Below are 24,872 nucleotides of genomic sequence, written 5' to 3'. Positions count from 1 at the left end.
CCCAGGAAATGGAATTGGCATGAGGACCCACACTCAGTGGCCCGGGGGGGTAGAGGGGAGGGAAAGGAGGGAGTTCTCTGGGCATGGTATAAACTTGGAGTACATTGAGTCATGAATGGTGCTGCTTCTTGAAGAGCCGTGTGTGCTCTTGTTTCAGCAGGCATTTGTAGGAAATCCAGGGCTGAGATGTCACAGGAGTGGTTAGGAATGTGCTTCGCCTTGCTCTGGAGGAGCAAATGTGCACAGGAACCAGCATGGACTTGGCCCAGCCCGACCTGGACAGAATCCACGTTCTACAAGCTGGGTGGGTATGCAATAACCCAGCAGGTACTGGGGTACGGATTCTACCCAAGTCTCCTGATGGGGTCCACAAGGCAAGCCCATCCCCTGGTGGCTGCGAGGGGGGGGGTTCTCTGAAGTGGACATTCCAGGAGGATGTTATTCCCAGTCTGGACAGGAAAGCCTGGGTGATAGTAAAACTTCTCTTCTTAAAACATGCTGTCAGGTTCCAGGGTTCGGGGTGCAGCAGTGCTTGGAACACCTTCATGTGCAGAGAGAAGCTAGCCTGCTTAAGGGACCCCTGGGAGCCCCTTTAGGGAGCAGCTGGATGTCACCACTGGTGTCACATCTACTTTTGGTTGTTCTCAAACCTTTAGCACAGCTTTGTCCCAAGTAACAGTCTGGTCTCAGCTACGCTATGGAGGATTAAACTCTTGCTCTTAGGATGGAGGAACAAAGCGGGGAGCTCCTTAGGTCAGAGCGGGTGGCGGCAGCCCGGCAGACACCCGAGCACAGCTGTGCAAGTGGAGCGCTTCTGGCCCGGGCGGTGGTGGCAGAGAGGCTGGAGTGGAAGAGCCAGGAAGGACCTCTTCGTGAGCCTGGCTAAGAGCATCCAGGAAGGATGCTCAAGGCATCTCTGGGAAGGGCACTGGAGGTGCTGTCTGGTCCTGTGCTGGCTGTAGGAGGCTGCAGTCATCTTTAATGCCCTTTAATTTGGGCATTAAAGAAAACGTGACCTGAATTTAAACTCCCTGGCTGGTACGATCTGGATCAGGATTATTCCAGAGCTACAATTCTCAGGCATGTTCATAAGCTATTTCCTCTGCGATTTCTCTGGTGGTTGGACATAAATACAGTGCACAAACCTAAATATTAGCAGGTCCCAAACAGATATTCCTGGGCATGGCAGGAGTGTGATCTTCAGGATATAAATCTGAGGTAGGATTCTGTCTGTTAGTGCCTGCCTGTCTGTCTCTGCAAACACCTTCAGATTATATCTACTGTGCTGTTTTCCTCTTTTTTCTGTTTTAAAGAAAATTCAAGACATTATGTCATTTCATCCCTACAGAATTCCATATGCATTTAAAAAATAAGGACATTTTCTTACACAACTATATGTCATTATCACCTCTAACAAAAATTATCAACAATTTCTTTTTCTTTTTTTTTCTTTTTTTTACCATCTAATAGCCAGTCTATATTCAAATTTCCCTGACTACCATGACTTCTTAACCTCATCATCACACAAAAAGGGATTCTTCCGGCTTTAAAAAAATAGCTGTAAGTTATTTTTATGTCACCAGAGGCTTTGATGGCAGAATTTTTTTCTACCTGCTAATGTGGCAAGAGAGTTTCCTTTATGCAGGAGCACAGATTATTAATCTTGGGTCTCAATTTTAGCTGTTTTTCTGTCTCTAATTTATGTGTCCTTAGGGGATGCATTCAACTCTCCCCAGCTTCCCACAAGTACCCTTCTTTGGCCTAATAAATGTATAAATTAAGCTACTGGCCTGCTGGACTTATGAAGGCTTTTGCAATGTGAAAACAGCTCTTCCTGTGTATTTTCCTCCGCCACCTTCTGGGAGGGGAGGCTGAAGATTGCTACAGGGCTTGGGGGAAGGAGCCACATACCTGGGTACCGTTGGCACTGACCTAGCAGGGACAGGGGGCAGAGGTGGGAGGAGGGGAGCAGAGAAACCACCAGAGGCAAAGCTGGAGGATCACAGAGCAGAATCTACACCTGTCTCTTTCAAAAAATATATAAAACACATAAGAGTAAAGAAAGTACAATGGATCATGTTTTCTTACTATCCAGATCGAATCATTATTAACTGTTTGGTTTTGGTCCCAAATTTTAAAAATGTATATACATTTTAATAAAATTTGGGTTGTGCATAATATCTGGATGTATAATTTGTTTTATCCTCCCACTTTATACTGTATTAGGAATATTTCCGTATGTCATTAAATGTTTCCAAAACAAAGTTTTTAATAGTTGCATAGTATCCTAATTTATGGGTATACCATGCATTTAGATTGCTTATATTTTATTACCATTATTAAAAAATGCTGCCATGAATATCCTTGTACCTAAATCTTGGAATATATCTCTGATTATATCTTTATGATAAATTCTGAGAAACAGAATTACTAGGCGGAAAGATCAGAACATGTTCCAAACTGTCCTCCAGAAAGTTTGTCCCAATTTATATGACAACTAAAAATGTATAAATGAACTCATTTGCCCACAACAGTGCCAACATTAGTATTGTTGCTTTTTCCCTTTAATCTCACTATTTAAAGCATGAATATGGCATCATTGTCCCCGCACTTCCTTCATGCCCCTTGAATCTTTCACTATTTCATTGCTTTACATCAAAAGAAAGGGTAGTGGTTTTGTTCTCTTTCTTTCTAGCTCTTGACTAGCTGCTGGAAGCCTGGTGAAGGAAAAGTATAGAAACTACTGGACCTGTGCTACAGCTTCAAAAAGCAGCTGGGCTATGTCAGTGGAATGCTCTGAGTTGTAAATTATTTTCCTAGATTATTTGCAAGGCTGAGCTAGCACACAAAATATCCAGACTGCAAAAATATCACGAGTTATTGACTACCAAGAGTGGCACATATTTTCAAACATCTAACATTATAGAACTAGTATATTCATTACGTATTTTTACTTTTTCTTCTACAAGCTGATTTACTACATGAGTTTTGGATTTGCTGCCTAATTTCGATCAACCTTCTATACTTTCTCTTATAGACACAAGAATTAAATAGTATCACTCTTCACTTGGTTTATGCACCTTGTGTAGCTGCATGCAAAATACTGCATATATGTAAAATGGTGACTATTTTTCTTGGGACAGAACCCAGTGCTTTCATGTTCTTGAAGGAGCCCATGAAAACATTAAGAATCTTTGGTATGGAGAAAATTCTAAGGGATTATAACTGAAATGTCTGCAGGGGCTATTCAGGTAATGTAAAAGAGTGAAGTGGACAAAGTATTAGGCAATAGGGAGTAGTGAGGACTGTGGCATCCTCAAATGCATTTGGTCCAACTACATGGAGTAACTGTGTCTTGGCTCTAGACCACTACTGGTGTATGGAAACATGGGTCTAGTGTCAGATCTTAATTTTTTTCAGAGAAAGCCAGAAACCTGAATATTTACATGAAATTTTCCAAATTTTAAATGCATATGACAATTTAAAGCTAAATGAATAAACAAACATTATATGGGACAAACAACTGGTTTGCTGCTTTGTCCCTCAAGCTACTAGGCTTAAATGAAACCAGGTATTTCCAAACATAATTAAATACATACATAGAAATAATTAAATGCCTTCTTTAGATTTCTCATAAGCCAAGAACACCAAGACCATTTAAGAACAAAGCTACCAAGGGACTCTAGTCTGACTGGAGTTTGGCACTTGGGAAGTTCAATGGCCAAATGTGACAGCTCTTCAAGCAATGCAGTTGCTGAATGCAGCAGACCCTGACACCCACCCTCCCTTCCCCTGGCCAATGTCCAGTACTCCACAGGGATCAGTCCCAGGCCTTTCAGTGGCAGGGGAGACTAATGTCCTAGAAGAGGATATGTCAAGACTTCTAATTGCATGTTTACATAAAACCCTGGTTTCAAGCTGACAATGCTAGTGATTGTCATGCCACATTTTCCCAATTGCCAGAATCAAGGTAAGTACAAGAAACTATCAAATGCACAGAGAAACTTACATCCAGATGAATGACGTTTTTGTAAACCAGCTTAATCTCTATCTACACGATGGAGCTTGCTCTTTAAAAGAACCCTGCAATATCATGATCAATAAGCGAAAAGTCATTTCCAAATTTAACTGTATCACAAGTTCTGATTTAAAAATACCGGGCTTTTAAAATATGGCACATGCCCGTATTTAAACCTTTCTCACAGAACCTGGCTGCTGGTTCCCAGGGCAGATTTCCAGGCCACGTACACAGCAAGTCCTGAGGTCTGTGGAGCAGTGGAAGTGGGTGAGGAGTGACGGGGAGAGGGTCCCTGCAGACAGCTGCTGGGAGGTTAGGGGCGGGACAGCTGCAGCTGGGAAACAAACCAGTGCACCACCGAGAACTGAACAAAATTGACAACCACATTTTTCCTGAGGACACTAGCTGATGCCACTGTGACCAAATATGCCTTTTCTTCCTTCTGTGCCCTAGATAGCATTTTATTTATATGTTTGAAAATGGCATCTTCCTCCCAAGTCATCCTATACTGGTCAAATGAAGATTTGAGCTGTGGTAGGCTGTACTGTAGACACAGCCTATGACAGAGCAAAGCTACTTTGAAACTAATGAAATCTCTCCACCCAAGCAAATATACAGTGAGGAGTATGTGTGTGTGTGTGCGTGAGAGGGAGAAGGAGAGAGAGAGATGTATCTAATGCATTTCAATTTTTCCCATAATTAGAAAAGAACAACTTAGGTGAAGGGTCTTTAAGTAATCACAGAGAACATCCGTTTTCTCAAGGTACCTGTAATCATGCTGGATATAATTAATGGCAAAATGATGAGTTTCAGCATCCTCATTAGAATTTCTCCAGGAAAAGCAAAGTAGAATTTCTCCAAATTTGACAGCTTGCTGTTTTCTCGAACCAAGACTCCTACGGTAATGCCTAAGAAAATCAAAAGTTGGAAAGAAGAAAAAAGAAAGATTGTTGAGTTCTCCTGCATACATTTTGATGGGAAAATACCAAAAAATGCAAATTTAATGTCAAGAAAAGCAGTAGATAATCTCCCAGGAGTCTATAAAATTAAGACTTTTTAAAGTCATATTTTAAAAGACAGTGAGCAGAAAGTACACATTAGTCAGTAAAGCTGTAAAAAATATTCTTAACATGAAAGCTCTGTTGTCATTTCTTCCCTATCCGTTATATTTATTATGACAAAACATCAAAGAATGCTGTGAGGAAAAAAATGCATCATCTTAATCAACCCAATATAACTATTTTGTTTTCACACATTACCTTTATTTTTGTCAACTTGCAGAAATATTTTACATATTTTGTAGTTTACATATTGGCTTTTATTTTCTCATATATTTATAATAAATACTCTTTTTATAATAGATCTTTATGATAGATACTCTTCCCTCTTTATGCAACCTTTATAATTTTAATAGCAACGTAACATTCTATTGATTTGATATATTTACCACATTATCGAACAACTATGTTCATTAATTCTTTGCATTCTTTTCAGGTATTTCTAGATAATGACCTGTTCAGGAATATCTAATCAAGAAGCTTTTTTTGAAGTTTCTAATTCCAAGTATCTTGTATGAACAGGTTTAGAATTATGTGAGTATAGGGACATGTTCATTTTTATTAATAAGAAATGCTATACAGGGCCGGGCGCGGTGGCTCACGCCTGTAATCCTAGCACTCTGGGAGGCCGAGGTGGGTGGATCGCTCGAGGTCAGGAGTTTGAGACCAGCCTGAGCAAGAGCGAGACCCCGTCTCTACTAAAAATAGAAAGAAATTATCTGGACAACTAAAATATATATAGAAAAAATTAGCCGGGCATGGTGGCTTATGCCTGTAGTCCCAGCTACTCGGGAGGCTGAGGTAGGAGGATCACTTAAGCCACGGCACTCACTCTAGCCAGAGCAACAAAGCGACACTCTGTCTAGAAATGCTATACATGCTCCAAAAGCTTTGCCTTAACAAGATGCCTATATGAAATCCTTCAGTTGTGTGAACTTTTGATAACTAAAAATCACAAATTTTTAATATTTCTTCTTTAACAGCTTCACCCATCCCTCCCCTCAATATACACCCCCCCCTTTTTTTTTTGAGGCAGAGTCTTGCTTTCTTGCCCAGGCTAGAGTGAGTGCCGTGGCGTCAGCCTAGCTCACAGCAACCTCAAACTCCTGGGCTCAAGTGATCCTCCTGCCTCAGCCTCCCGAGTAGCTGGAACTACAGGCATGCACCACCATGCCCTGCTAATTTTTCTATCTATATATTTTAGTTGTCCAGATAATTTCTTTCTATTTTTAGTAGAGACGGGGTCTCACTCTTGCTCAGGCTGGTCTCGAACTCCTGTCCTCGAGCGATCCTCCCGCCTCGTCCTCCCAGAGTGCTAGGATTACAGGCAGAAGCCACCGCGCCCGGTCCACACACCCCTTTTTAAAACCAAGAAATAAATGAGTTGGGATGACTTCCACGTCTGTTTTCCTTCATCATCCTCTGATGGATGACCTGCTAATTGACTAAATGGCAGGAAGATTCAAGGAGGATATCACTAGATATGTGAATTCACAGACTCAGATAATTAGTTTGTGAAAACCCAGAGTTGTTTGGACACAGTTAAAAACTCTAGGGCGATGGAAAGAGATATGAATTATAACCAATACTATAATTTTCATTTAAATTCAGGTATCTTTCCCATGCCCACTAGTCGACCAAATAGGTGAACCTCACAAGATGCATTTTTATAATAATCTTATACTTAGCTTAATTTTATTTTCCTATATATTCTAATAATACCTTTGCCTCGATCTCTTTATTTTGTGCATACATTACTAAATGCATTTCAGTATACACTACTGAATTGTGAATGCATAATCATTTTTGGAACAAAAGTATACACATAAACATTTACCAAACTGTAGCAAAGACAAAGACAAAGACAAACAAAACATCTTTATTATCAATCTGTTTGGTTCACATTTTAAAACCTAGTGTTAGAAACTCTTGAATGCCTAAGAACCGCAAGATTCAAAATATTTTAAGTAAATTTTAAAAGCATGATGGGCATACTTCTTGCTTTATAAATTGCCTGTGTTCTATATGAACTGTTCTATATGAACATACCTAAGGATACTCTGTAATGCTCAGGGCTTTAGAAAACAAACATTCTCTCTCACACTATTTGGGTTGCTTCAAGTAAATTTTTGGCTTCTATGTCAAAGAAAGCTCAGTATGTAAAAATAAAGATGTGTCTGTACTCAAAACCCAGCCACAAGAGCACTCTGTTGAGTAGCAAAAGAACCTCATGTGCCCCAGTCTTAGGGTTTATATTACTAATGATTAACTGTGCCTCTAATTATCCCCACCCCAAACGAACGTAGGGCAGTTAGAAAGAAATGTACTTGCTATTTTTCAGCCTTTAGCCAGATATGGGTTTTTATGGGAGAAATAAGAGTTGCCAGGTAGGGAAGTTTGAAAGAATCAAAGGTGACATGCACAATGAATAGGTTACTGTATTTAGCAATTAAAACTTTCTATCAAGCTTGTTCTCAAAATTGAGTACCACAAAGTGCACTCCAATATTTCCCTCTCCTTCTCTCTCTCTCTCTCTCTCTCTCTCTTTTTTTTTTTAACTGAAAAGAATAGAAATACCAACCTTGTGCTGGAAAAGCAGTTGGGAGATTCAGAGATGTAACTCTGGGATCCTCAAGAACAAGAAGTGGCGGGTGAATGACCTCACCTATAGGAGTTACAGCTTGTAAACAGGGGTGCTTTATCTTGATCTCAAACAAGTTTGGAAATAGCAGATTGAGGACAAGGAAAATCACTGGAAGATTTTTCAGGTCCCAAGATGAGGTCAGTATCTCACAGGGCATAATCCACTCTTACCCATTAACAGAGTCAGAACCTTGACTGGATTAAGGAGTGTGGAGAGGTCCCCAAGGTCAAAAGCTTCTGGGAAGAACTGCCCTCCTAGGGGTGTGCAGGCCAGGCCCGCCTGGTCGGGCCACTCCCAGAACTAGGGAAGGTGAAGATCAAGAACCTCCCTGAATGGTATAATTTTACACAGGACTTCAGCAGAGCCAAAAAGGAACTCCCAAAGGTAAAGTAGTTACCAGGACCCCTGAATCCCTAGCAATGGACCCAGGACACCATTCTTGGGCCTCCTTCTCCCGACAAGCAAGATGATCCCAAGCAGGTATAGGGGTAGCTCGGGAAGAACACTGGGGTTAGACAAGCAGCCTCTAGCTGTGGTTCCACCATTTGTGAGATGTGTAACCTGGGCCATGACTTCAACCTCTCCTATTGGCAAGTGGTGGAGAAAGGGCTGGATTAGCTGCCTTCAGAGGTCCCTTCTAATGCCCAAGATGCTGTGATTACCCCTGAACCTTGGTTTCCTCAATTTTATTTTATTTTATTTTTTTGAGACAGAGTCTCACTCTGTTGCCTGGGCTAGAGTGCCGTGGTGTCAGCCTAGCTCACAACAACCTCAAACTCCTGGGCTCAAGTGATCCTTCTGCCTCAGCCTCCCGAGTAGCTGGGACTATAGGCATGTGCCACCATGCCTGGCTAATTTTTTCTATATATATTTTTAGTTGTCCAGCTAATTTCTTCCTATTTTTAGTAGAGACAGGGTCTCGCTCTTGCTCAGGCTGTTCTTGAACTCCTGAGCTCAAACAATCCACCTGCCTCGGCCTCCCAGAGTGCTACGATTACAGGCAAGAGCCACCGTGTCCAGCGTGGTTTCCTCAATTTTAAAATGAGATCACATGATCTCAGTTCCAAGAAAGCTGTCTATGCTTTCTCCAGCTTTTATGCTAAATGTAAGTATGTGGGTAAAATAGGCAAGAAAGAAACACAGGAGGAAAACAAGCAAGACATCAGCTGGGGATTCTTTAAGTTCAAGTTTAAAGATGCAAGCTTAAAATAGAAGATGCACAGAATGTCATCTCTTCGTGTCCTTGATGTTTGGGAAAACTGCCGGTCCAGCAGCCTTGTCTCAGAGGTTGTGAGGGGATTCATTTTTTATTTCTAAGTTGATTAAAAAAATTATTGTTCAGGAAGCAATACTGGAAATCAGAAAATAACAAAAATGTCACATATAGTATCATTATATCAGCCTATCTCCCCTCTCCCATTTTTTCCAAGTCTTAACCAGTCCATGTTCATCCGCATATGCACTTTTTACAGTTATATTAATAATATTAACCTGGGGATAGTAGTTGAATTGCATGTGACTCAGATTTATGAAAACAGTATTGTTCCTGTTTTGGGGTATTTGCAGAAAAGAGATTAAAATCTTTTCTGGTGTTTTTAATCAAAGCCCTAGAACAGTTCTCCAGTACACAAATAAATTTTAGCTTGATTAAATAGAATTATTGTAAAAGGAAAAAATATTTTTAATTATCACTTTAGCAGTTACCTAGCCACACCATCATGCTGGGCACTATCAAAGTAACTATATGCCTTTTTGCCCTTTGCGAGCTAATCTAAGATGAACATTGATGATGAGAAAATAAGTATAGAATGAATATTTATTAACAAATGACCATGTGCAGATGCTGGACAAATGGAAGGATGGTTTCTCTATCCTGTCCTTATGCTATAATATATTTGTACCCTTTTCTTATCTTTTTCTCCCTCCCTAAAGAGCTGAGTAGCTCCACCAATGCCAGGTCTTTACAAGAAACTTTGGCTCACAATGAGATATCACTTAATTCCAGTGAGAATGGCTTTTATCAAAAAGTCCCAAAACAACAAATGTTGGCATGGATGCAGAGAGATAGGAACACTCCTACACTGCTGGTGGGACTGCAAACTAGTACAACCACTATGGAAAGTAATATGGAGACACCACAAAGAACTGTAAGTAGAACTACCATTTGATTCAGCAATCCCACTACTGGGTATCTACCCAGAGGAAAAAAATTCATCCTGTAATAAAGACATCTGCACTCAAATGTTTGTAGCAGCACAATTCACAATTGCAAAGATGCGGAAACAACCCAAGTGTTTATCAATACATGAATGGATTAATAAAATGTGGTATATGTATACCATGGAGTATTACTCAGCCACAAAAAACAATGATGAACTATCTCTTATATTATCCTAGATGGTGCTGGAGCCCATTCTTCTAAGTGAAGTATCACAAGAATGGAAAAAAAAGCACCACATGTACTCATTATCAAATCGGTACTAATCGATCAACACTAATGTGCACATATGGAGGTAACATTCATCGGGTGTCAGGCAGGAGGGAGGGGGAGGAGGGGATGGGTAAATTCACACCTAATGGGTGCAGTGCGCACTGGCTGGGGATGGGCACGCTTGTATAATAGCTCTGACTCAGGCAGTGCAAAGGCAATATATGTAACCCCAATGTTTGTACTCCTGTAATATTTTGAAATTAAAACAAAAAAAAAAAACCAAGAAATTGGCTTAAAAAACATGTCTGAGTCTGTAAAGCTTTTATTTTTTGTTTTCAAATCCTTAAACAGAGTATTTACTATATTGGCAATATATGATCGCAGCTCTGCTGGAAATAAAAATAAGTGCGAACATTCATCTACAACTCACCAACTCAAATATACGCAAGGTGAAATGTTTTTATTTTTCCATATACTATTATAATAAACCATAATAGTTAACAATATTAAGCACATTGTATACGTTAAGTCCTGCACTAAACACTTTAAATGAATTATCTCCTGTATATCATGTCTTGTAATTTTTTTTTTTTTTTTGAGACAGAGTCTTTCTCTGTTTCCTGGGCTACATGCAGTGGTATCATCATAGCTCACTGGAACCTCAAACTCCTGGGCCAGCGCATCCTCTTACCTCAGCCTCCCAAGTAGCTGGGACTACAGGTATGCACTATCACATCCCGCTAATTTTTCTTTTTTTTTATTTTTAGAGACAGGGTCTTGCTCTTTCTCAGACTGGTCTTGAACTCCTGAGCTCAAGCAATCCTCCCACCTTGGCCTCCCAGACTGCTGGGATTACAAGCATGAGCCACCTTGTCCAGCAAATTTTTCTATTTTTTGTAGAGATGGGGTCTCGCTCTTGCTCAGGCTGGTCTCGAACTCCTGGCCTCAAATGATTCTCCCGCATGGGCCTCCCAAACTGCTAGGATTACAGGCGTGAGCCACTGTGCCCAGCCTCTTATAATTTTTAATGGCTATATAACTATAGTGGTTTTTGGTAATTTTTACATTGAGATAAAATTCACATTACATAAAAATTTCTCATTTTAAAGTGTACAATTCATTGCTTTTTAGTATATTCACAATGTTGCACAACCATCACCATTATCTAAAACATTTCCATCACCCCAAAAGAAACCCTACTTCCCCTCTCCCCAAGGACTCCCAGTAACCTCTTATCTACTCTCTGTCTCTATTGATTTGTGCAATGTGGCATTTCACATAAATGGAATCCTACAATATGTGGTCTTTTGCCTCTGGCTTCTTTCACTTAGCATAATGTTTTCAAGGTTCACCTATGGTATGGCAGGTAGTGTTGTTTTTTTTTAATTTTTAAAGTATTTTTCATTTGCCATTATATCATAAGCATTTGCCCCAAGTTAAATATTTTCATCTTTTTAGTTGTTTGGATGGACTTGCTTCTTGACCGTCAACCAACTGTTAAACACTTCAATTCTTGACAGTTTTGCTGAATGCTGCTGACTTTTTCTAACAACCAAAGGAGACAAGCATGAAATACGATGCATTTTCAGGTTTAAGGGAAGAAAGTGCATTAAACACATTCTTTGTAGAATCTAAATTCAATAAAAAGCAATAATCAATTAGCATGTATTAATATCAAACTATATGCCAAGCACTATGTTGAGTGCTAGAGGATATGAAGTTCCGAGAGGGGTTAAAAAAGAATACAATTTTGTTACTATGGCCATAAGAAATGTTTTGCTGCATGGATAACTGTCCACTATCAACAGGAAATGTGGTTTGCGCTGTTTACATTGAGTCATCTATCCCTTTTTGTCTACCACCTACAATTAAGAACTCAGTCTGACTCCGGAAGAACATTGATTTTGGTGAGGATCTAATGGGTTTCTCCAGGGAAGAGATTTGGGTTTACAGGAAGTACAGTTTCTGTCTGGCACGTTACTGTGCTAAACCAGCACCTATGTGCCCATTAAGAGTGGCTCCTCCCTCAGAAGCTGCTCCTGAATCAAAGGTTGCACTTTGTTCTGCATCATTACCGTACTAAGTACACTTAGTTGTGCTTCCAATGCTTTAAAAAATTAGTGGTCCATCCTGGAGAGTTGTGACATTTCAATTATCCAGATTTCTGATTTTTATCCACACTATTCCATTGTCCACCATGGCAGACATCAAAGCTTGTTATACTATGGAATTGGAGAGGAGAGAAGAGTTGGGCCCTCTTCTTGGCATGATCCCTAATCCCCTCCCAATTCCTCCCCCTCCCCAAACCTCCTCCTTTCTGTCAACCCAAATAAAAACAAGAGCAAAATAAGGGAAGGAGTCAGGTTATTCACTTTCCATTGGTTATGGTGCATTTTTAGGAAGACATTAAATATTCAAGTTACTTTCTCAGTCTATTTGGTCTAAATAAATATGAAAATTCATACACAAAATTTGCCTCATTATCCAACTCCACTTTATTACCTGAGAGCACTCAAAGCATTCATCTTGCAAAGGACTCAGAACTCTAAAAGGGACTAGGCTCACAGATCATGAGCAAAACAACCCTACTGCGGTGAAGTAACCAAGGAAATATATATTTAAAAATAATGAGAGCTGCATTTTGACCTAAGGAGAAGCTACTGCTTATCTAATTCATCCTTCATTCCTTCCTACACTTACTCATCTGCCTAGTCATTGGTTCGCTTGTCCATAGGTTTATTATTCCACTCACTAATAAGTACACATCAGGCATTTGTTGAGCACCTGCACAAACAGGCGCTGTGGCACTTTGTGTGATGCATGGCCCCACCCTCACGGGGTCACCTCTGAGAGGCAGAGAGACAAACCATTTGAACACAATGGTGAGAGTGTTAGCATGGAGGTAAACACAGTCTCTTCAAGAGGGTAGAGAGGTCTGTCAGGGAAAGGAGGAGTAAGAGTTAATAAGACCCCCCCCCCAAAAAAAAAGAAAGAAGGGAAAGGAAAAGAAAAGAAAGATATTTCAGAAAGATAGAATACCGAGAATGCTTAGAGGTCGGAAATCTTGGTATATTTGAACGACTTCAAGCAATTCAGCACAGCTAGGATTAGGGAGGAGGATGAGAAAGAAGCAGGACCCCACACACCAAGCTAAGGATTAGAAGTTGATCCTGAAGGCAGTGGGAAGCCAGGGAGGATTTATTCTTTCACTTGAAGGAGTTTTGCATTAGAAAGCAGGGAGTAAATCCTGGAAGCAGGGACACCAATTAGGAAGTGGCTGCTGTGATTCAAGGTGAGAGGTGCTAAGGGGTGGAGAAAGGAAGAGAGTGGAGCTCTGGGATTCTTGCTGGTTTTCTAGCTTGGGCAACAGTGTGGGTGGTGACACCTACCACAGTGTGGGAGTTGGGTAATTCTGGAGAAAGACGATGAATTCACTTTTAGAGGGGACACTGAGGGGAAGATGTTTAATGAACAAGGGATACGTGAGTACGGAACACAGGAAAGAGATGTGGACAAGGCATGTTGACACAGGTGTCAGTGGCATGACGGCAACTGAGGAGGCGAGGGTGGTGAGGCCAACTCAGACTGTACACTGGGGAGCACGTCTTGTTAAAGTTAGTGGTCCACTTATCAAAGACCTGGCATCATCTCTGCAAATTAGACCATCAGCCAGTTTTGCTTCTTCCCACCTTCTTAAACCACAATACTCTCGAACGATGAGGAAATCAAACTTGCATTTTTAATAAACATCTTATTTATTAAGCATCTTGTTTCTGGAGATGCCTTTCCCTTAGGGAACTCTCTCTAATTAGCACTATTACCATATCATGGCCCAACGCATGAAAGTGTCCATTGTCTTAATACCTCAGCGCAGCAGAGAACAGACTAGAAGGTTCAAATGAGACATTACTAAAAGATAGGAAATGACAAGAAGGAAATAAACATAAAGGGTAACATGCATGGGATAAACTTGGTAACAGGATTCCAGTACTCATTCATTCTTAGTGGTGACCCCAATAAGAAAGTCTCCAGAGGTGCTTCTGGTCTTACTCCAAGAGTAGCTTCATTTCTTGCATGTTCTAAAGTTCAAGTTCAAGTTCCTACTTCTTTTCAGAAGACTCACCACTTCACCATGATGGATACCCAGAATGTCTACTCCTTCAAGGAGGCAAACCCATGGCTTCAAAGCAACAACATATAACACAATGGTCTCAAAACTCAAACTCCAAATGAGGGAGACATTTGCACAGACATTAGTGTTGGGTGGGTGCTGTCATTTTTTGTTATACAAGCTTAGAAACAATTTTTGTGGATCTTTTGTGGGAATTTTATTTAAAATGAGAGCCTGGTTTGATGATCTGAATCAAAATTGAGATCCAAGAGAAGGTAGAGAAGATAGTAAATGTAGTACACTGTAATAGGCTAGTTTATTGATCACAGAAGCTCAGATAAAATGTGAACAATCAATCCCATAACAAAACCCAGCAGTGTCTGTTTATAGAGCATGTCACTTTATGAGCTGTTTTTACACAACAGGGTAGCTACCGTATTCACCTTCTATTGCTATGTAACAAATCACACATTTAGTGGCTTAAAACAACACACACATATAGTATTATTATCTCAAAATTTCTGTGGATAGGGAGCCTGGCACAGCCTCCCGGGGTCCTCTGCTCAGGGTCTCACAGGCTGCACTCGGGTGCATTCCTTTCTGGGGCTCAAGGCTCTCTTCCCAGCTCCTGCGCTTGTTCCCGGGACTTGCTGCCTTGTGGCTGCAGGACTGAAGCCCCTGATTTCTTACTGGCTGTCAAGGGGGGCTGCTCTCAGATCCTAGAGAGAGAGCACTCTCTCTCTCCCTTGCCAGGGGGGCCCTCCCACCACATGGAGGCTCAGCTCTTCAGAGCGACAGGGGAGTGTCTTCAGGATGGGCCCAGGCTCTCTCTTCAGGGCCTTCACCTGATCCAGTCGGGCCTACCCAGGATACTCTCCATTTGGATAACCTCAAAATCAGCTGATCAGGGACCCTAATTACATTTGCAAAATGCCTTCACCTTTGCCACACAGCATAACCTAATTACAGAAGTGAAGTCCCATCATAGTCACAATTAAAGGAACATCATATGGGGCTTGTATGCCAAGGGGTGGGAATCTTGGGGACCATCTTAGAACTGCCTACCGCACCCACTTCATATCCCTCCACACCGAGTGAAACTCTCAGGCAACACTGGCATTAACTTTATTTCCTGACAGTAATTTTGTCAGAATGCTATTCCATGTACAGAATCTGAACTGTTGGTTCTTTGAAAAAGTTATTATTCTGCAATATGTCAGAGAAAAGTAAAAAAGCATAAAACATGGACACATCCACCATCTAGACTGACCAAATCTTTAGCATTTTACCAAATTTCCTACACATCTTTTTTTTTCCCAAATAAATCATTATGGTTGAGAGTCCTTTGTTTGTTTTGTTTTGTTTTTTTTTTTTTTTTTTTTTTTTTTTGAGACAGAGTCTCACTCTGTTGCCCAGGCTAGAGTGAGTGCCGTGGCGTCAGCCTAGCTCACAGCAACCTCAAACTCCTGAGCTCAAGCGATCCTCCTGTCTCAGCCTCCCGAGTAGCTGGGACTACAGGCATGCACCACCATGCCCGGCTAATTTTTTCTATATATATTTTTAGCTGTCCATATAATTTCTTTCTATTTTTAGTAGAGATGGGGTCTCGCTCTTGCTCAGGCTGGTCTCGAACTCCTGAGCTCAAACGATCCGCCCACCTCGGCCTCCCAGAGTGCTAGGATTACAGGCGTGAGCCACCGCGCCCGGCCGAGAGTCCTTTGTATCTCCCCCAGTTCCAATCTCTCTTTCCTTCTTCACAGATACTCACTATTTTGAGCCTATTTTTTTTGTCCATGTTTTTATACATATACTACATATATCTCTATTCATTAAAATGTATTATGCTATTTGTGTTTGAAAAATCTGACTCACATAGTATCAGTTTGGATGTATTCCCTTGAGTTTTTTCCATTATATTTTTGGGACTTATTAATATTAATACAAGTAGATCTAGTTCACTTAAAGTGCTGTTCAGTATTTCATACCACGGTCTCTATTTTGTGTTCTATATTATTAAATTCTGCTTCTCTAATGACTTCCTTCCTTTTAATATTTTTTAGGTTTACTCTGTTTTTTTTCTAACTTTTTGAGTTGATTGCTTAGCCCATTAGCTTTGTTTTCTTTATTCAATATATGCATTTAAGGCATTGCCTCCTAAATTCTGCCTTGGTGTCCCGTGACATTATTATATAGCATTTTCACTGTTGTGTAGTTCTAAATGTCTTATAATTTCTTTTGTAATTTCTTCTTCGAACTGTAAACTCTTCAAAAATACGCTTTTCAGTATCCAAATGTATGAGGACTTGGGGACTTTTTATGTTCCTTCTTTTTATCTCCCTGTGATGCATTTTCACTGATTTTTCTCAGCTCTACCTTGCAGTTTACCAATCCTTACATCAGCTGTATTTACTGGATGTTTAATCCATCCACTGAGTTTTAAATTCCACTCTAAGTTTCATTTCTAGAAGTTACAGTATCCTTTTCACACTATCATTTTTCTATTTTCCATTTTCTATTTCATCTATTTTTCTTTAATCATTTAAAATATATTTAGTACATATTCTTTCAGATTGTTCTATCACCTCCAGTTTTGGAGATGCCTATTCTCCTGCTGTCCTTTCCTGTATAGTCTGTAATTTTTCATTGTAGGCTTATCTTTTTGGGGGGGGGGGGCTTTTTTATGAGTTGTGAAAGTGTCCCTGTAGGCTACATGTTTCTGTTGGGGATTTTGGAGTTTCAAGGCTTCCAGGACAGTTTTCATATTAGGTTTTCAGCTTTAGAAATCAGCATTATATGGTGGTGTACATTTAGACCATGCACTCAGGGAAAAGTATAAATCTGGGTTTTAATTTTCTCCTAGGTACCCTCTTTGCCCCTTACTGTTAGCCACGGACAAATGGTAAGCTTTTGTGAGGTTTTCCTGAGTCACTGGGTAGAATTTTTCTGCTCTTCTTTCTAAGGACAGGGCCAAATTTTGTGGTTCCAGGCTTTATGTAAAGGCCTGATTCTCTCTTTCACTCATGTGGGCCAAGATCATATCTCTTTTCCCCACAGGGATATTAAAATCTCTTTCTCTCATCATTAAAGCCTGTATCTGGGTCTTGCTATGGTTTGGAAATGGTTTGTTTGTCCGCACCAAAACTCATGTTGAAATTTGATCCCCAGTGTAGAGGAGGTATTGAGAGGTGGGGCCCAGTGGGAGGTGTTTGGGTCACAAGGGCCAATTCCTCATGTGTGGCTTGGTGCCATTCTTGGGGTAGTGAGTTCTCACTCTGGTCAGACTAGATTAATTCTCCTGGTCCTGGATTAGTTCCCTTAAAGTGGGCTGTTACAAAGCCAGGATGGCACTCAGGTTTTGCCTCTTTGTACATGTCTGTTTCCCCGTTGATTTTCTCTACCATGTTATGACACAGAACGGAAGTCTTTGCCAGCAGCCAGGGCCCTGCCCTTGAACTGTGAGCTACATAAACCTCTTTTCTTTATAAGTTACTCAGTCTCAGGTATTCTGTCCTAGCAACACAATACAGACTAAGACAGGGCTAGATATTGGCATCAACTCTTATTTATACTTCTGGCTTTGAGTTCCCTTTTTGTTGTTGGCACGTGGGGATTTTCCTTTACTTCTTTTTAGTTTGGGTTTGGCTCTATAATACTTTGTCGGGGACTGTTATATTTCTACGTGTTTGAGATGGTAGGATCTACATTAGCTCAACTACCATATTACTAGATGTGACACCACCATGCATTATTTATTCCTTACCCTTTCCAATATGTCCACTTTAATATGGATAGATGGGTAATGGAGCTAATGAAGACTAAAATTCAGAGTTCCACAATATATAGGAAAGCTCTTGCTATATCAAGGACTTGTTATACTAAAGAAATTATTGCTTTTCTAAGCACTACCATGTAAGCTCACGGAATCAATTAACCAATAATCATTGATCAATAGGGAAATATGGATGAGAGTAGTGCATAATCAAAGGGCCTTTAATATTCATGATGAAATAAGGCATGCTAAATCACATGAGGCATTCTGAAGGAAGAAACTAATTTAGCAGCAGCTTTTCAGGAGGGAGGCTCTGTAATCAGACTATCTGTGTTCAGATCCTGGCCTCACCACTTTATCCGCTGTGTAATCTGGGGCAAAATTAGCCTGCAGTCTGTGCCTCTGTTTCCTTATTTATAACAATGGGAATAACAAAATATCAACCTCACAGAGGCACTGGGACATTTAAAAATGAGAAAATATGTAAAGTGCTTAGAATAAAAAGTACCTGGCTCAAATAGTAAGTACAGCTATAAATGTTTGCTATTATCATAGGCTCTACACTCTTTATAGATTTTTCTCATGAAATGCTCAAAACGGTAAAAAGCAGTAAAGTTGAAGGGAGAAATTAATGTAAAATATTTTCAGTGTAACTAAATTTACAAAATGCTTCTTTCTGTCAACTGTATGTTATTTTGGTAGAGAAATATTCACTTTTATTCCATAAATTAAAAATTTCAGAGTTAACATTATGATACATAAAAGATCGACGGAATGCTCTGAATGTAATGTTTGCTAATCTCTGTAACATTCATATCACTGAAATAAAAGTGATACTAGGAGAAAAGGCATTTAAAATGTTTTTGTGTGTCTCCTGAAACAATTTTCAATGTGATTCGATAACCTAATTAAATTCTGCAAATATTTACTAAGTATATTTGGTCTAGGGGTGGGAGTGAAGCTATAAAAATGGATGATATAAGACCCTTCCCTCAAGGAGCTCACATGTAATGAGGGCCAATCATACATTCAACCCAGCAGAGGCAGGAGTCAGAGTGGGTCACAATGCACAATGGAAGGTGGAAGTATCAAGCTGTGGGAAGACAGGGAGAGGGAGGAGGAGGAAGGCGAGACAGCCAAGGAAGGCTCTAGAGCAAACACAAAGAGGTACCTATCTCAGGATTTCTATGGAATTGTTTACAAGCCCGAGAGCACTTCAGGGAAATGCTAATCGATCAAGAGATTAGTTTTCTTCATCTAGTAATGAAAGGAAGCTGCAGCCAGGACTAGGATGGCATCCAGAGTACATCAGGCCAATCCCATGAAAAGAAAGAGGAAGGCTGATTCACACAGACATAGACTGAGTAACCACATGAGATGTGCAAGAATAGGGAGAATAGAACGTGAGTACATGCTTCTTAAACTTCAATGTGCACACAAATCACCTCGGGATCTTGTTAAAAGGCAGGTTCAGATTCAGTAGGACCATGCTTGGAGTAACATAGAAGTAAATGAGCCCAGCAAGGCATGCGTAAGACCTTGCTACCAATGGCAACATCCACCTTGACAGAGCAGCAAGGTCCTCCTGCAGGCCTCGAGCAACTAGACAGTGAGGTAGGCCTCACCCAGCATGCCAACAAGGGGGCCGCTCCCTTTGTCAATGTCCTGAACAAATAACTAAGTGGGAGAGACCCTCTCTCTCTCCCGCTTAGCCACCTTCTTCAGCTGCACTTCCCCCTTCCCTATTCTGTCTCAGTGTGGGGTTCCAGGCATCCCACAAGGTGTTCAGGGCTGAAGTTACAGTGGAGTCCAAATGAGGGAGAATGAGACCAGCCAGTCATTACAAAGCTTCCAGTACACCATCTCAAACAGGCAAACTCATCTTGACAAGAAGAAATGTGCTATAAATACTCTTCCTGGATGATGGGGTGGGGGGAGCTCATCTGCTCCAGAATTTTTCTTTAAGAGCAAATTTTGAAGCAAAACCGATGTCTCCATCCTACCATGGATAAAAATGTGATAACCCCACAAGATTTTGTCATAACATGCATCCTCAATCTACACAGCACTTTCCACTATAGGAGATGGTGACCACGGCTTTCTTCAAGGTGGTAGGGAGGATTAATGCATGACTCAACAGTGAAACTCTCTGCAAACAAAATGCTTCCTTCTACCCCAATTCCTATGTTTAAGGATAAATTCTGGTGATCCTCCAAATACCAATGGGAGTTAGCACCTGGTAGAGACAACTAAGCTTTACAATATGGCAGCAAAATACAGATTTTCTTGAATTTGCAATTGATTCAAGAAAGGCAAATATACAAATCATATATCTGACAAAGATCTAGCATATATAAAGAACTCTTACAACTCAACAATAAAAAGACAAACAACCCAATTTTTTAAAAATAGGCAAAGGATTTCAGTAGCCATTTCTCCAAAGAAGATATACAAATGGACAATAAGCACATGAAAAGATGTCCCACATCATTAGTCATTAGGAAAATATAAATCAAAACTACAATGAGATACCATTTCCTACTAATCAGGATGGCTATTAAATAAAAACCCAGAAAATGATGTGTTGGTGAAGATGTGGAGACACTGGAATCCTCCTACATTGTTGCTGGGAATGTAAATGGTGCAGCCTCTGTGGAAAACTGTTTGGTAGTTTGTTAAAAAGTTAAACAAAGAGTTACCATATGACTCAGCAATTTTACTTCTAGGTATAAGCCCAAGGGAACTGAAAACATCCTCACAAAAACTTGTACAAGAAATGTTCATGGCAACATTATTCACAATAGCCAAAAAGTGAAAACAATCTAAATGTCCATTAACTTATCATTGGATAAATAAAATGTTGTATATCCATCCAATGAAATATCACTTGGCTATAAAAAAACAATAAAGTACTAACACATGCTACAGCAAAGGTAAGCCTTGACAACATTATGCTAAGGGAAAGAAGTCAGACACAAAAGGCCACATACTGTATGATTTTGTTTGTATAAAATGCCAGAACAGGCAAATCCAGAGGCAGAAAGTAAAAGAACAAAATTGATTTTAAAAATGGCAAAAAGAAAAGTAGACAATAATAATATTAAATGTGATTCATTTCCATTTTGATTGGTTAACAACTGATGGCTTTATCATGGGGTGGGAGAAATGACAAAAACATAGGTGAACTTTTTTTCTTTTTATCATTGTGCTAACAGCACAAATATTGTCAAAGATGTGGCATTCTGTTCAAACTTCCATTTGGTAGGATGTGTGTGAGCTTATCAGATCCAAAACTCTTACCATCTGGAAATAACAATTGGAAAACCCAGATGAAGCCAGACGTGTTTATTAACAGCTCAAAAGAAGATGATCAATTTAAAGAAAAGTTGTGATTACAGATTATAGTTCATAGCCCACATAGGAGATACTTGAGAGCTTAATTTTCAATTACAGTGTATAAAAATGAATCAAAACAGCCAACAGAAAACCAGGATTATTCTGAGAACAGTATGATCCGAAAATTCCTGTAGGAAAAGAAAAATCAAAACTATCTGCCTAGAAAAAAAAATCAGCTGTTATTAAGGAATGACTTGTATAGTTGCATACAACTATTTTGCTAAGCTCTATGGAGTATAGGTGGTCCTGGTTCCCATGTGGTTTACAATCTAGGTGAAGGAAAAGACACAGCAGAAATTTCTATGAGTCACCCAGATCTGGAGTTGCGTCTTCCCAACCAATTACTGGCAGTGCGACCTTAAGTAAGCTACTTAACCCCTCTAAGCCCCAATATCCTCATCAGTTAAAGGGGGGATACGAAGGGCACCTACGTCACATGGCTGTCGAGAGCAATAAATTAAATAATGAATGCAGAGGACTCAGCCCTGCCTCTGGCCAACAGGAAGGCTCAGTAAATGTTAGCTATGATCGAATAATCATGATGGGTGATAACAATAACAGCAAAAGCAGAGAGAACAGAGCTTTCAAAATTAACACATCTCCCGGTGGAAGTAAAAACTAAGCAGGATCAGATAATGGAAAGACGAGTCAAGAATCTGGATTCTAATTCCATTTCTCCCACACACCTACTTAGCCATGTCATTTAATCCTTTTGCTTTTTTATTGCTTTATCTAAAAACTTCAGTGAAGATACCTTAAAAACATTATGAGAACCAAATGAGAAAATATACATAAGAAACACTTTGTGATCTTCTTTTTTTCCACTTTGTGATCTAAACCAATGTCATGCATTATTCTTATTTTAGAATGTATTCATCTGTTATTCTTATTTGTTCTCATCTCCTTGAAGACCATTCAGATTATAGTGATATTTATGGTGTAAAATTTGGAGCCTAAAGACACACTCCCAGTGGACAGCTGAACTTCTCTATTTAGAGCAGGTAGGAACTAAAGTTTTATTTCAGCTCAGCTTGTAATTGTCTTCAAACTAATAAACAGTTATGCGAATATCAGTCTTAGATACACACAAGAAGGGGGTAAAGACTCCAAGGCAGACAAAATAGTGGGATATGACTGGGCCCAAACTCCACTCATTTATTTTCTAGCTTTGGGACACAGGGTAAATGACAGCCTCTGTGTGCCTTAATTTTGTCATAAGTCAAGAAGGAATGAAACCTGACTTTGAGACTTAGAGTATTAAATGTGATAAATCAAAAAGTGAGAAAATTCTCTTCTTCCTCCTCTTTCTTCCTTCCCTGTCACTTCTGCCTTTCCCCTCGGGGAGTGGAGGGACCTGTGCTGAAAGGCCATAGAGGGAGCAGAGTGACCCGGCTCTGCTCTACTCTACCCTGATGGGCAGAATGGGACTGATGGCCCTTCCATCTGCAAGAAGCCACAGATACTGCATCGACAGGTGGCTGGAGTTGGAACAGGGCATGAGGCCTCCATCACCACAGATTCTAAACAAATGAAAGATGTCTGCAGATGGAAAACACAAAGACATTTACAAAACAGGCCACAGAAGAAGAACCTTTCACCACTCTGGGAAATAACACCTCCTTGGTCATCTGTCCTAAAATCAAACAGAGGAACAACTCTGTTTTTAGAGTTTAAATACATTTCAACAATTTTCACAGTTGACATCAGGGATTGCAAACGTCCAAGGCTACAGGGGTCAGGGCAGTAGTCAGGGAGGCAGGCCTGTAGGGTCTGTGGTGGTCCTGACAGCTCCAGCCAAGCACCGTCACATGGAAGTGAGGGGCCAGGGTGGCCTCGTCTTCTGAATTTTTTAAGAGAAACTAAAAATCTGGATCTTTGTGTGAAACTAGCCAATTTTTTAAATGTTTAACTAAAGCTTAAAAACAATTGTTAAATTCTGTGAGGTCATCCCAAATACCTCTGCAAGCCAATTTCCTCCTGGGCTGTTGTCTTTTATTCTGGTTCACAATAACAGAACAGGGAAAACAACAGTGTTCAGTTGAAAGCAAATTTGAAAGCAAATAGCACAGCAATCAGGAAGTGAGCATGATGAACACATGAAGCCTCCTGTGGTCTTGAGTCAGTCTTACAAATGTTATCTAGGTGACTTCTTTGCGCCAGCACCATAGGAAGTGCTATGTGGCGAGGCCAAAGAGAGGATGCTGCTCCTGCCAGTGAGCACTTATATTCTAGTAGGCAGGGCAGGGCAGTGCAGGACATATGGGCGACAACAGAGAATGTGCTAGTCTATAAGAACGAGGGAAGAGAGTGGGGAGAACCAAAGACAGAGGGGTCAGGAGAAGAAGAAACTAACATGCATCAAGTGTCTGCTGTCCTAAACACTTCTTAATATATTGTTTTATTTAATTGTTGAATCTAAACTAACAAGCTTGTAATTTACAGAGAAAGACAATAATGCAAGAGAAGTTAGGAAACTTGGCCAGGGGGACACAGCCAGCCTTGAGACCCAGGTCTGCCTGACCCCAAAGTCCTGTTCCTTCCATGAAGAGGTGATAAAAGTATGTCAGTCAATAGTTTGGTTGGTGTTTGAGGGGTGGTTTAGAGAACCCAGGCTAGACACATCGCTTGGGGTATACCAGGAAAGGCCTTGAATGTCAGGGAGGAGAATTTATACTTTTCTGACCCTTACTTCCCTTCTATATGAACAGGGTCATTGTGAGGATTAAAAATGATAAACCAAGTGTTAAACTATAAAGTAATATACAAAGATTATCTATTAGTAGGGATAATGAGTAGCCATTGAACGTGTTTGTGTAAGGGCCAGCCTAGATTGGAGATAAACCTGGCTGAGATGTACAGGACAGATTAGAATTGGGAGATCAAGCAGTTTGGAGGCCACTCATGGGCAGGGAAGTGAAGCCCATGGGATTGGAAGATGGAAAAGGAGCTTCATCAGGAGTGGGAAAGATTGAGGGCAGGAGAAGAATGAGAATCCCAGATCCATGATTTGGATCAGGGAAAGGTTTGGTGAGATGATAAGGGGGGTTTATTTCAGAGTCTGGGTGAGAGGGAGCATGAATCAGTTCATTAACTCATCTTGTTTCCCAGAGAGAAAGGGAGGTTGAGAGAAGCCATTCCGACTCTGCCATGTCCCCACAGCAAGCCCTGTTCTATGTGAAGTGCTTGCTCAAACTGAACCCACCCGACTGGAGGGCAATCTGTCGGGAGCCAGCTGGGGTGTATTGTATTCAGCTGTCAAATGTTCAGGCCCATTCCCGGTCAGCTCCCACTGGTGTCTTTTGGAGGGATGCCTCGGGTGAGGAGCAGGGCTCTGAAGTCGCCCACACCTGTGTGGCAACCTGCTCTTTCACAGATTGCGGGTCACCTCCTCTTTCCCTGTGGCAACTCAGGAAAGAGGAACCTGGCTTGTCCTGGCACCACTATT

General features: G+C 40.5%; 1 protein-coding gene across 1 annotated transcript in view; it reads right to left on the bottom strand.

Annotated features, from left to right (window-relative positions):
- Positions 1 to 24,872, bottom strand: part of SLC1A1 (solute carrier family 1 member 1) — a 79,228-nt gene that overhangs the window by 33,815 nt on the left and 20,541 nt on the right. Inside the window, exon 2 of the mRNA XM_069476453.1 lies at positions 4,786 to 4,926. Within this exon, the coding sequence (XP_069332554.1) occupies positions 4,786 to 4,926 (141 nt within the window). The remainder of the gene's footprint in view (positions 1 to 4,785; positions 4,927 to 24,872) is intronic.

The sequence above is a fragment of the Eulemur rufifrons genome, chromosome 7 (assembly GCF_041146395.1).
Source record: "Eulemur rufifrons isolate Redbay chromosome 7, OSU_ERuf_1, whole genome shotgun sequence".
Lineage (NCBI taxonomy): Eukaryota > Metazoa > Chordata > Mammalia > Primates > Lemuridae > Eulemur > Eulemur rufifrons.
Note: the sequence above shows the minus strand (reverse complement) of the source record. Positions and strands in the feature narration are given on the sequence as shown.